General features: G+C 46.9%; 1 protein-coding gene across 2 annotated transcripts in view; it reads left to right on the forward strand.

Annotated features, from left to right (window-relative positions):
- Positions 1–12,426, forward strand: part of MGST2 (microsomal glutathione S-transferase 2) — a 36,939-nt gene that overhangs the window by 717 nt on the left and 23,796 nt on the right. Inside the window, exon 2 of one of the 2 annotated variants that reach the window (XM_006144629.3) lies at positions 8,220–8,319. In XM_006144629.3, coding sequence (XP_006144691.1) covers positions 8,220–8,319 — 100 coding nt within the window. Of the gene's footprint in view, positions 1–8,219; positions 8,320–10,121; positions 10,136–12,426 lie in introns of those variants that run through there. The other variant, XM_014586320.2, reaches the window with a different exon arrangement.

The raw sequence follows: 12,426 nt of genomic DNA on the forward strand, positions 1-12,426 counted from the left end.
GGGTGCCCCGCAGAGAGGCCTCTGCTCAGGGTGGTCAGCCGGCCTACTGTCTCTCCTGCCTGAGAACACAGAGACTGGGAGCATTCCAGAGCTTAAACCTCTCCACAGGCGTGTCATGGGCCCTCCGAGCTCGATTCTGCACTGTCTGTGGTTGCAATCCATAGCCCTGGTCAAATGAGCACCAGCGTGTGCCACCCCAGGGGACGTGGGGACAGCTGTTCATTGTGGGTGCTCCAGAGGCAATGTTCTTCCTGCTTCTGAATCTGTTTTTTTTTTTTTTTTAAATTAATGTGTTTTCTTAGATCAACTGCCTAGGGCAGGTATGGTGAACAGGTTAAAAATCTTCTGCAGAAATATGAATTTTTAGAATAAGTAATTAATTGGAAAATCGAAAGCACCTTCCCACCAGGACTACCCCATATCCCGGACTGCCTGTTACTTAGAAGCCTTTTCCGGCGTGGGAGTCGCGTTGGCTCAATTCCTACTGTCCACTCTGTGTTACACTGGAAAAGGGTCTGCGCACGAGCAGTAAGGCTTCTTACCGAGCATGTGTATTTGCCCGAGGGTGCGTCTAGCAGGAACCAAGGCTGAGGTGTTGGCTGCTCTGGTTGCACCAACAGCCGGAAGTTGGAAGGCACCAGGCACAGTGCAGGGTCAAGGCCAGGCCTCGCCTCACACACACCTTGGGTCTTGCCTAGCCAGGTGGTGTTGGAAACGTGTGAAAATCGCAGACCTTCAGATGCCTCATGTTATAGTTTGACTCACAATCTTTTGTGGCATGGAGCACAAAAGAAGCAAGTAAAAAACTTGTGTAATAAGTAACCCTTCTCAACCGGACCTTTGGTCCTCCTGAATACGCATGCGCCCTCATTCTGGGTGGACTGAGCATGTAGAAGCCCTAGGTGGGCAGAGGCTCTTTCGTCCTCACCGAGGGGCTTCTGCTTACTGGTTGGTGCAGGTTACCAGGTAGACTGGGGTCAGGAGATCAGGGGGCTACATGGTAAGGGCGGCAGGGGTGGGAAGAGAGGAGAGGGGAAATGGCGTGGTGGACAGGGAATGTTTAACGAAGGGGAGAGGCGGAGAGGGGGAGACTTGTGGTTCGGCCAGCATTAAGCACCAGCAATTTGCTGCTTTTGCAAAAGTTTGGCGTGGATGGAGTCAGGACCCCGCGGGCTGTGGGAGAAGTAGCTCAGGTTTTGAAGGCAGGCAGGTCCGTGTCTGTTCTGACCAGCTCCTTATGGGCTGGGTGCCCCTGGCTGGATACTCTGCCTTGCAGTGTCCCCATCAAAGAGGGTTAAAGGACGCTGGGCAGCAGGTGCCCAGCAACGTGAGTTCTTAGAATGAGCCACTTTGCTGGATTGAGAAGTAGCCACTGCAGTGTAGAGAGACCAGCTGCGGCTGGGTGGGCATTAAGCGTGGCCGTGTCTCAAGTCATTCTCCCCAGCACATGTGTGCCCCCTTGGAGAAAATTACAGAGAGAAACAGAGCAAAAGGAGCTTATTCTCAAGGGTGTTTTAGAATTAACTTCTCTCTTGAGAGAGAGAGACACCCCCTCCCCCCAACAGGGTCCCCATGCCATGATCCACTCCCCAGCCTCAGCCAGCCTGGATCACTGACACATGCACGCACCCAGCGTGCAAGGAGAGGCCTCAGGACGCAAACCCAGGGCCCTCCCACGTGAATCCAGCATCACAGAGTGTTGTTACCACAGCGGCACCAGCTGGCCTGTATTGGCAAGCAGTTTTCATTAACTCAGGGAGGAAAGCAGTGGAAGCTCTCCAGAGGGGAAGTAACTTTCCCACCTCACCGCATTGTCCCAACGGTAGCCGGTCTACAAAGTCCCTGGTCTGAGATGACACAAGAGAGTTTCTTTCCCTTGGGGCTGGCGCTGAGCCCAGCTGAATCCTCATCCTCGGGGCTGGTTGGGTTGGTGAGGAGGTTCTGACCCCATCTTAGGTGACTGAGGCTCCTTCTCACACTGGTGGTGGTGCAGACAGATGCCTGCCAGGTACAGCTGACAGCTGGAGAGACGCCCTTCCCAAGCTCTGACTTATCACAGTTTCACGTGCAGCTCTGGGCTCCTGCCCCATCGCTAACTTACAGATCTGGGAGCTCTGATGTGTCGCCGTTTCCATTTTAGAGGGAGAAACCAGAAGCCTTGCCACATTTTTTTTTTTTTTAGAGGTTTTTGCTATAGGGCGCGTGCGTTCGCCAGACAGACAAAGAGAGACAGAGAGATAGAAAGCGAGAAATCACCCCCCAGGGGGGATGGCCATACCACAATCCCTTCTCCTCCATTCTCCTCTCGGGATCTTGGGCACACATGCACCCGGCATGAGTTTTAAGCCACCAGGTCTGGGACGCGAACCACGGTCAACTACATGGGAGTCCAGCAACATAGCTAACTGCTGGTCCCGCCAAATGTTTCTTCTAAGGCTCTGAAGCAAGTTTGACAGTGTCGGGGGTCAGAAAGTTCAATCTCTCCCTCCATAGACAAGTGCCCCTTACCCACCTTCCAGTCTCCAGCTGGGCTGATGAACCACTGGGCTCTTCAGATCTGTTCTGTGCAGAAATGAGATAGCCCAGGAAGCGGTAAGAGACTGTCCCACACTTTGCTAATCCTACTCTTCTGTCACAGGCTGCAGTTCGAAGGGGAAAGACCCTAATCTAAGGGTTTACTCCCTATGGATGTTCAACTTCAGCTTCTATATCCGAACAACAGCTTCGTTGTAGCAGAAGTGGCTTAGGGCCTGGACAGCAGTGTGTTGCGGGAACCCTTGATGAACCGGATTCAGTACTGACTGAGCACGCTGAGAGGAGACAGTACCCTGTTCCAGGAGGAAACACATCACCTCTAATACTCGAATGCAGGGAGCGACGAAGGGGCAAACAAATTTTTCTGTTCGGTTTTATTTTTGCCATAGAGTGCATGCACTTGCTGGAAAGACAGAGAGAGACAGAGACAGTGAGAGGGAAAATGAGAAATCACTCCCCAGGAGGGTTGGCCACACTGCAATCCCTTCTCTTCCATTCTCCTTCTGGGATCTTGTAATTTTCAAGCCCCCAGGCCTGGGACTTGAACTATGGTCAGCCATGCGGGAGTCCAGCAATGTAACCACTATGCCACCTGCTAGCCCCTTGTATAGGATTTTCAAAGGCAGCTATTTAAAAAACATTAGCAAGTAGGACATAGCTATTGAGATACCAGGATAGGGAACCAGCAGTTAGCATAATGGCTATGTCGCTGACTCCCACGTAGTCGACCGCGGTTCGCGTCCTGGACCCGGTGAGAGTGGACTGGGAAGGCACAGAAACTGGGATAGACGCCAGGGGTTAGTTATGGGGTAGAAAGAGGGCGATAAGGACAGGAGGCGGGAACCACTGAAGGTTCAGAAACTGACCGAGGAGGAAGTGTGGATCTGAGGATTGAGGAGCCCATGGGACTAATCATTAGGTGAAAGTGAACGTGGCATTGGAGTGATCTCTAAGCCAGGGTGTGCAGAGAAGATGAAGGAGAAGGTCATGTCCATTATGTAGCAGGGAAACACAGTCTGGGAGGAGGCTTGGTACCCCAGAGATTCTTGTGGCCCTCCTTCCTGGCCCTCCTCATCTCCGGGTAACTACTGGCCTGTGCAATGCCACTCTGTGTTCATTCGCACTTTTGAGAATGTCGCATAAAGAAATGATACAGTAATACTCTGTTTGCTTCTTGCTCTCATTAGCCATACCTGTGTTGGGACCCATCGATGATGCGCTACCTAAAAACACTTCATCTCTTTGTACTTTTTTTTTTGAAAGAGATTTCTGCTAAAGGGCACGCGTGCATGCTGAAGAGACAGAGACAGTAAGCAAAAAATCACCTCCCAGGGTAGATGGCCACGTCACAATCCCTTCTTCTCCATTCTTCTTTTGGGATTTTGGGGATGCACACACACATGCCTGGTGTGAATTTCAAACCACTGGGTCCAGGATTTGAACTGCAGTCGGCCACCTGCGAGTCCAGCACCTTAACTGCGACATCTCCTGCTGGCCTCCTCGTTCTACTGTTGAGCTTATTGCATGTGCGGGTACAGAGAAATGTGGCCGTTTTCCTCCCCGTCATAATGATCACTGCTGACACTCAGAACAAAAGAGGTGAGCAAGGGAAAAGCTAACAATTACTTAATCTAAGTTTCATGGGACATCAATAAAGAATAAATACAGGAACAATTGCCTGTTTTTGTTTTTAAACTGTCAGAGGGTGCGTATGCTCGCCAGAGGGAGAGAGAGAAACGGAGAGAACAAGGAGAGAGGGAGCAAGCGCCCCCAATGGGGTGTGATCACATATCAGTCCTTTCTCCATTTTTTTCCATCTTGTTGGGATTTGGGGCACACATGCACACGTGTCTGACATTTTTTAAGCCACAAGGACTGGAATTTGAACTGCAGTCAACTGTGTGGGATTCAGCTCCCTTAAGCACTAGGCCACAGGGCCAGGGAGTAGTTGTTCATGTCTATGTTTGGATTCAGTGAAGAGTGGACAACCATCTACATGTGACTGGGCAAAAAGGGAGTAATCTAACGGCAGTAGCTGGAGTGGGGAGTCCCTGCCAGCCTGGCTCTCTGTTCACATTCCTCTTAACCTATCTTCCCCCCGAGTAAGGACCAGACCCCTCTGGAACACGCTCTTAAGATCTGCTGTCAGACAAAGACAGGTCAGAGAATTTCTTTATGGCCGGCTCCTAGACAGAAAGGCCGGGGAAGCCTAGAGTAATATTTCTAGGTTTTATGGCTTGTTTCAGAGAAAACAGGTTCTAGTTTCTATGACATGCCTTGGAGAAGAGGAATTGTCGTTTTTATGACCTTCCTGGGGGAGAAAGGGGAGAAGGACAAAGATGGGCAGAAGGTCAGAAAGGTCTCGCTTCTGAAGCTGTATTGGAGGCTTTGCAGTATCTTTTAATTCAGAGCTTTGGGATATTATTTTCTGAGTGTTAGCATATGGATATATCACAATTTGTTTTCTACTTTTTTTTTTATTATTTATTTTTGGGACCAGCAGTTGGCACGATGGCTATGTCGCTGGACTCCCATGTAGTCAATCGTACTTCGAGTCCTGGACCTGGTGGCTTAAACTCACGCCGGGTACATGTGCGTGTGTGCCCAGGATCCTGAGAGGAAAATGGAGGAGAAGGGATTGAGGCATGACCATCCCCCCCGGGGGGGGCAGTGATTTCTTGCCTTCTGTCTCTGTCTTTCTGGCGAATGCATGTGCCCGATAGCAAAAAAGCCTCTAAAAAAAAGAATTATTTATTTTCTTTACTATTATTATTTTAAAAAATTTGCTAGAGGGCATGTGTGTTCACCAAAGAGAGAATGACGGAAAGAAAGAGAGAAAAAACAAGTCACTAGATGCAGGTGTCCAGTGCATTAACCACCATGCAACCTCTTGGCCCCCTAACCCCATTTTTTGTTTTTTGTTTTTTTAGTTTTGAAAAAATTTTAAAATTTAACCTTATTTGTTCAGTCATTCATTTATTTTAATTTGACCAGAGAGGGACAGAGTGAGAGAGAGAGAGAGAAAGTGAGAAAGTAAGCCACTAGGTCCGGGGCATGAACCTTGCAAGGTCAGCCATGTGGGAGTTCAGCAGCCCCAATCACCATGCCACCCGCTGGCTCCAGTTTTTGGGTTATTTTTTTAGAGAAAGATTTTTGCTATAGGGCATGTGTGCTTCCTGGAGAGACAGAGAGACAGAGACAAAAAGCGAGAAATCACTTGTGGCCACACTGCAATCCCTTCTCTTTCATTCTCCTTTTGGGATTTTGGCCATGCACACACACGGGCCCAGCATGAGTTTCAAGCCTCTGTGTCGGCCCCGCGGGCGGCCCTGCAATCCCTTCTCTTTCATTCTCCTTTTGGGATTTTGGCCATGCACACACACGGGCCCAGCATGAGTTTCAAGCCTCTGTGTCGGCCACGTGGGAGTCCAGTGACATAACCATTGCACCATCTTCTAGTCCCTTGCTTTTGTTTTTAAAGTGTATTTATTTATTTATTTATCCCAGGACCAAGAGAGAGACAGAGAAACCGCATTCCCAATAGGGTCCTGATGCCACAGTCCACCCCAGCTCAGCCAGCCCCAGCCATGGGCATGCATGTGTCTGGCATACTCAGGGAGCCTGGAACCTCCCCCTGTGGATTGGCCTCACAGAGGGTCATGGTTTACCCCTATGCCACTGTCTTCTCTTCTCCTACCCCGTCTCAGTTGTTGATGGACACTTACATTAGCCAGGGTTCCCCGGAGAAACAGAAACAAGGCAGATGTAGACACTCACCAAACATGCGCACACACACACACACACACACACACACACACACACACACATAAACACACACACACACATTGATTTTAAGGAACTGGCTTGTGAGTTTGTGGGGGCTAGGAAATTCTGATCTCCAAGACAGGCCAGTGGTCTGGAATTTCTGGCAGGAGCTGATGGCGCAGTTCTGTGTCAAAGGCAGTCAGGAGTCAGCTTTCTTCCTCTTTAGGGGACTTCAGTCACCTCTTAGGGCCTTCAGCTGATTGAAAGAGGCCCACCCACATTAAATTTAAATGTTAGTCATTTAAATGTTAGTCATATCTGAAAATTACCTGCACAGCACCGGCTAGATTGGCATTTGCCCAAACAGCTGGGCACCACAGCCTAGCCAAATCGACAAGTAAAATTCACCATCCCCATGTTGTTGGGTTTGGTGATCACAAATCACGCTGCTGTGAGCGTTTGTGTACGGGTCGGTGTACAGATGTGTGGGTTCACCTCCCTGGGTAAATGCCTGTGCATGGAATGACCGAGTCATACTAACAATGTCTAACTAAAAGCTCCCAAAGTGTTTTTCAAAGTGGTTGTGCTGGGGACCAGCAGTTAGCGTAATGGCTACGTCGCTGGACTCCCATGTAGTTGACAGCAGTTCGAGTCCCGGACCTGGTGGCTTAAACTCAATACCAGGCGCATGTGTATGTGTGCCTAAGATCCTGAGAAGAGAGTGGAGAAGAAGGGGTTTTTGTGTGGCCCTCCCCCCTGGAGGGTGTCTGGCGAGCACATGCACCCTATAGCAAAAACCTCTCAAAAAAAAAAAAAAAAAAAAAAAAGTGGTTGTGTCATAAAAAATGTGGTTGTGTCATTTGATCGTCCTACTAGCAGCGTCTAAGAATTCCACTTGCTCTTTTTTTCAAGAATTATTTTTAATTTAATTTTATTCATCATTATTCATTTTTTAAATTTGACGAGACAGAGAAAGAGGAGAGAGCAAGAGAGAAAGAAAGTGAGAAAACAAGCTGTCAGGCTCTGGACTTGAACTGTGGTCAGCCATGTGGGAGATCAGCGCCTTAGCCATCATACCACCTGCTGGTCCTCCAGTTGCTCTCTTTTTTTTAAAGAATTATTTTATTGGGACCAGCAGTTAGCGCAATGGCTATGTTGCTGGACTCCTATGTAGTCGACCATGGTTCGAGTCCTGGACCGGTGGCTTAAACTCACGCCGGGCGCGTGTACATGCGTGCCCAAGATCCCGAGAGGAGAATGGAGGAGAAGGGATTGCGGCGTGGCCATCCCCCCTGTGGGGTGATTTCTTGCTTTCTGTCTCTCTGTCTCTCTCTGTCTGTCTGGCGAGCGCATGCACCCTATAGCAAAAACCTCTCCAAAAAGAAGAAGAAGGAAAAAAAAAAAAGAATTATTTTATTGGGGCCAGCAGGTAGCACGGTGGTTAGAAGCACTGGATTCCCACGTGGCTAACTGCAGTTTGAGTCCTGGACCTGGAGGCTTGCTTCCTCCCTTTCCCTTTCTCTCTTTCTCTGGTCAAATTAAAAAATAACAATAACAAATGGAATTAAATAAATAATTCTTCTTTTAAAAAAGAATTATTTTACTTAATTTTATTTATTTATTTATTTAAATTTGACCAGAGAGAGAGACAGAGAGAGGGAAAGTGAGAAAGCAAGCTGCCAGGTCTGAGACTCGAACCTTGATCGGCCACGTGGGTGTCCAGTGCCCTTAACCACCATGCCACCTGCCGGCCCTCCGATTACTCTCATATCCACACATGTCTCTTTTATTGGCATGAGCTGTCTTTTTGGTCTTTGACATTCTAATAGGTGTGTAGTGGTGTCTGACTGGGGCTTTTGCATTTCACTAATGACCAAGGATACACCACGTCTTCACACAATATTTTTCTTTACTTGCAGGTTATTTTGCTTTGCAGGTGGGAAAGGCGAGATTGAAATACAAAGTTATGCCCCCGGCAGTCACTGGGTCACCAGAGTTTGAGAGAATATTTCGTGCACAGTAAGTATTGCTTCTCTCACCCTAAGGAATATGCGCCTGCCACACACATAATTCCTTTCTCAGGGAAGAGGTTTAGAGAAGACCCCAAGTTCATTTGCAATATCCGGTTTAAAGCAAACCACTCTGCACAGCTGAGAGCTGCGTCATGACCCGTAAAGCCTGCAGTGCTTGGTGTATGGGGTCTCTGTCTCCCTATGTTATGAAGTCAGCAGGGTATACTCATGAAAGGCTGAGATCGCAGGCAGAGCTACTGTCTCTCAAACATGGTGACTTGGTCAAAGAGCCCTCTCCATCCCATGAGAACACACTAGCCTCAAATCGGATTTGTTATCATTTTCTTTTCTTTCTTTCTTTTTTTTTTTTTTTTCAATTTTAATTGTGGGGCCAGCAGGTGCATAGTGCTTAAAGTGCTCGACTCCCAAATGGTGGACCATGGTTTGAGTCTCAGATATGGTGGCTTGAAACTCACACCTGGTGCATGTGTGGGCATGCCCAAGATCCCGATAGGAAATGGAGGAGAAGGGATTGCAGTGTGGCCATTTCCCCGGGGGATGACTTCTCACTTTCTCTGTCTCACCTGCTAGCACACATGCCCTATAGCTAAACTCTCTCAAAAATATTTTTTTTTTTTTTAAATTCCAACAGGGCACACACATTCACCAGGAAGAGGCAGAAAGAGGGATAGGGAGAAAGCATCCCCCAGTGGGGTGTGGTCATGCCGCAATCCCTTCTCCTCCATTTCTCCTTCTCATGGGGACTTTGAGCACACATGCACACACGCCTGGTATGTTTCTCAAGCCACTGGGGCTAGGATTTGAACCACAGTGGGCTATATGGAATCCAGCTCACTTAACCACTGTCCCAGGGGGCCAGCCCAATTTTTATTTTTTTATTTCTTCCTCTCTACTTTAAAACAGAGATGGTTCAGGACTAGCCTCTGCCCATTTCTCCATGTACTATTTCCTAACATCAGGAACCTGTAAGAATGAGAAGGCTTTCCAGGCCACACAGATTCTCAGTTTTTGGTCACCTCCTGCTCTTTGCAATCTCAGACCCACACAGGGTGTTCCACTATAAACACCATGAATTTGCCTGCTGCAAAATGCTGGGCTCCCTTCGTATTTTATCCTAAAATGAAATGCTTTTTAAAAAACAGCACGTTTATCATCATTGATATAGAGCTAGCTTCTTTTTGTTGATACTTAAGATTTTTCATTTCCGTGAATGAGGTTGGACTATCCTTTTCCTTTCTTATATGGCCCTTGTTTTATTTTGATATCAAGATTTTATGAGTCTCAGGGCCAGTGGGTGGCATGGTAGTTGAGGCGCCGGACTCACACTTGGTCAACTGTGATTCTAGTCTTGGACGGGGCGACTTGCTTTCTCACTTTCTTTCTGTCTCTCTCTGGTAAGCTTTCATGCTCTGTAGAACATTAATAATAATAATATATAATAAATAAAATTTAAAATAATTATTAAAAGAAAGATTATTTGAATCCCAAATGGTTGGAGGTATTATCTTGTTATCTCTCTTTTCTCAGAAAATTTTAGTAAGGTTGGAGGAATGTATGCCTTCAGAGTTGTCTAGAACTTGCCTTAAAATGATCTGGGCCTGGGAACCAGCAGTTAGCGTAATGACTATGTTGTTGGACTCCCACGTAGGCGACCACGGTTCGTGTCCCGGACCCGGTGGCTTAGAACTCACGCCGGGCGCGTGTGCGTGCATGCCCAAGATCCCGAGAGGAGAATGGAGGAGAAGGGATTGCGGCGTGGCCATCCCCACTGGGGGATGATTTCTCGCTATATTTCGTGCACAGTAAGTATTGCTTCTCTCACCCTAAGGAATATGCGCCTGCCACACACATAATTCCTTTCTCAGGGAAGAGGTTTAGAGAAGACCCCAAGTTCATTTGCAATATCCGGTTTAAAGCAAACCACTCTGCACAGCTGAGAGCTGCGTCATGACCCGTAAAGCCTGCAGTGCTTGGTGTATGGGGTCTCTGTCTCCCTATGTTATGAAGTCAGCAGGGTATACTCATGAAAGGCTGAGATCGCAGGCAGAGCTACTGTCTCTCAAACATGGTGACTTGGTCAAAGAGCCCTCTCCATCCCATGAGAACACACTAGCCTCAAATCGGATTTGTTATCATTTTCTTTTTTTTCCTTCTTTTTTTTTTTTTTTTCAATTTTAATTGTGGGGCCAGCAGGTGCATAGTGCTTAAAGTGCTCGACTCCCAAATGGTGGACCATGGTTTGAGTCTCAGATATGGTGGCTTGAAACTCACACCTGGTGCATGTGTGGGCATGCCCAAGATCCCGATAGGAAATGGAGGAGAAGGGATTGCAGTGTGGCCATTTCCCCGGGGGATGACTTCTCACTTTCTCTGTCTCACCTGCTAGCACACATGCCCTATAGCTAAACTCTCTCAAAAATATTTTTTTTTTTTTTAAATTCCAACAGGGCACACACATTCACCAGGAAGAGGCAGAAAGAGGGATAGGGAGAAAGCATCCCCCAGTGGGGTGTGGTCATGCCGCAATCCCTTCTCCTCCATTTCTCCTTCTCATGGGGACTTTGAGCACACATGCACACACGCCTGGTATGTTTCTCAAGCCACTGGGGCTAGGATTTGAACCACAGTGGGCTATATGGAATCCAGCTCACTTAACCACTGTCCCAGGGGGCCAGCCCAATTTTTATTTTTTTATTTCTTCCTCTCTACTTTAAAACAGAGATGGTTCAGGACTAGCCTCTGCCCATTTCTCCATGTACTATTTCCTAACATCAGGAACCTGTAAGAATGAGAAGGCTTTCCAGGCCACACAGATTCTCAGTTTTTGGTCACCTCCTGCTCTTTGCAATCTCAGACCCACACAGGGTGTTCCACTATAAACACCATGAATTTGCCTGCTGCAAAATGCTGGGCTCCCTTCGTATTTTATCCTAAAATGAAATGCTTTTTAAAAAACAGCACGTTTATCATCATTGATATAGAGCTAGCTTCTTTTTGTTGATACTTAAGATTTTTCATTTCCGTGAATGAGGTTGGACTATCCTTTTCCTTTCTTATATGGCCCTTGTTTTATTTTGATATCAAGATTTTATGAGTCTCAGGGCCAGTGGGTGGCATGGTAGTTGAGGCGCCGGACTCACACTTGGTCAACTGTGATTCTAGTCTTGGACGGGGCGACTTGCTTTCTCACTTTCTTTCTGTCTCTCTCTGGTAAGCTTTCATGCTCTGTAGAACATTAATAATAATAATATATAATAAATAAAATTTAAAATAATTATTAAAAGAAAGATTATTTGAATCCCAAATGGTTGGAGGTATTATCTTGTTATCTCTCTTTTCTCAGAAAATTTTAGTAAGGTTGGAGGAATGTATGCCTTCAGAGTTGTCTAGAACTTGCCTTAAAATGATCTGGGCCTGGGAACCAGCAGTTAGCGTAATGACTATGTTGTTGGACTCCCACGTAGGCGACCACGGTTCGTGTCCCGGACCCGGTGGCTTAGAACTCACGCCGGGCGCGTGTGCGTGCATGCCCAAGATCCCGAGAGGAGAATGGAGGAGAAGGGATTGCGGCGTGGCCATCCCCACTGGGGGATGATTTCTCGCTTTCTGTCTCTATGTCTCTCTCTGTCTGTCTGGCGAGCGCACATACCCTATAGTGAAAACCTCTCCAAAAAAAAAAAAAAAAAAAAAAAAAGATCTGGGCCTGATGTTTATCTTGTGGAAAATTTCAAAGTATAGGATCTGCTAGCTTTAATGATGATTGGACTAGGCAGGTTTTTTTTTTTTAATTAATTCTTGAATCAATTTTGGCAAGTTACAGTCTTTGAAGTGGCAACACAGGTCTCTTGTCCATGTACTCGCTCCAAGGAAGATTTTGCAGACTGTTCTCTAGGCATGAAAATCTATGTTAATGCCATTGGTAGTATAAGAGACAGCTTCAAGAGGAGTGTAGACTTATTTTAAAAAACGTTGAACCATGGTCTTTGAGTCATTATGGTTATATTAACTGGAAAATATTGGTTTGGTGTCAATATACCTCATGCTTCAAAATTAATATTTACTTTTTAAAGAATTATCTTATTTCTTTTATGAT

Source organism: Tupaia chinensis, unplaced genomic scaffold, assembly GCF_000334495.1.
Source record: "Tupaia chinensis unplaced genomic scaffold, TupChi_1.0 Scaffold000127_2, whole genome shotgun sequence".
NCBI classification, from domain to species: Eukaryota; Metazoa; Chordata; class Mammalia; order Scandentia; family Tupaiidae; genus Tupaia; species Tupaia belangeri.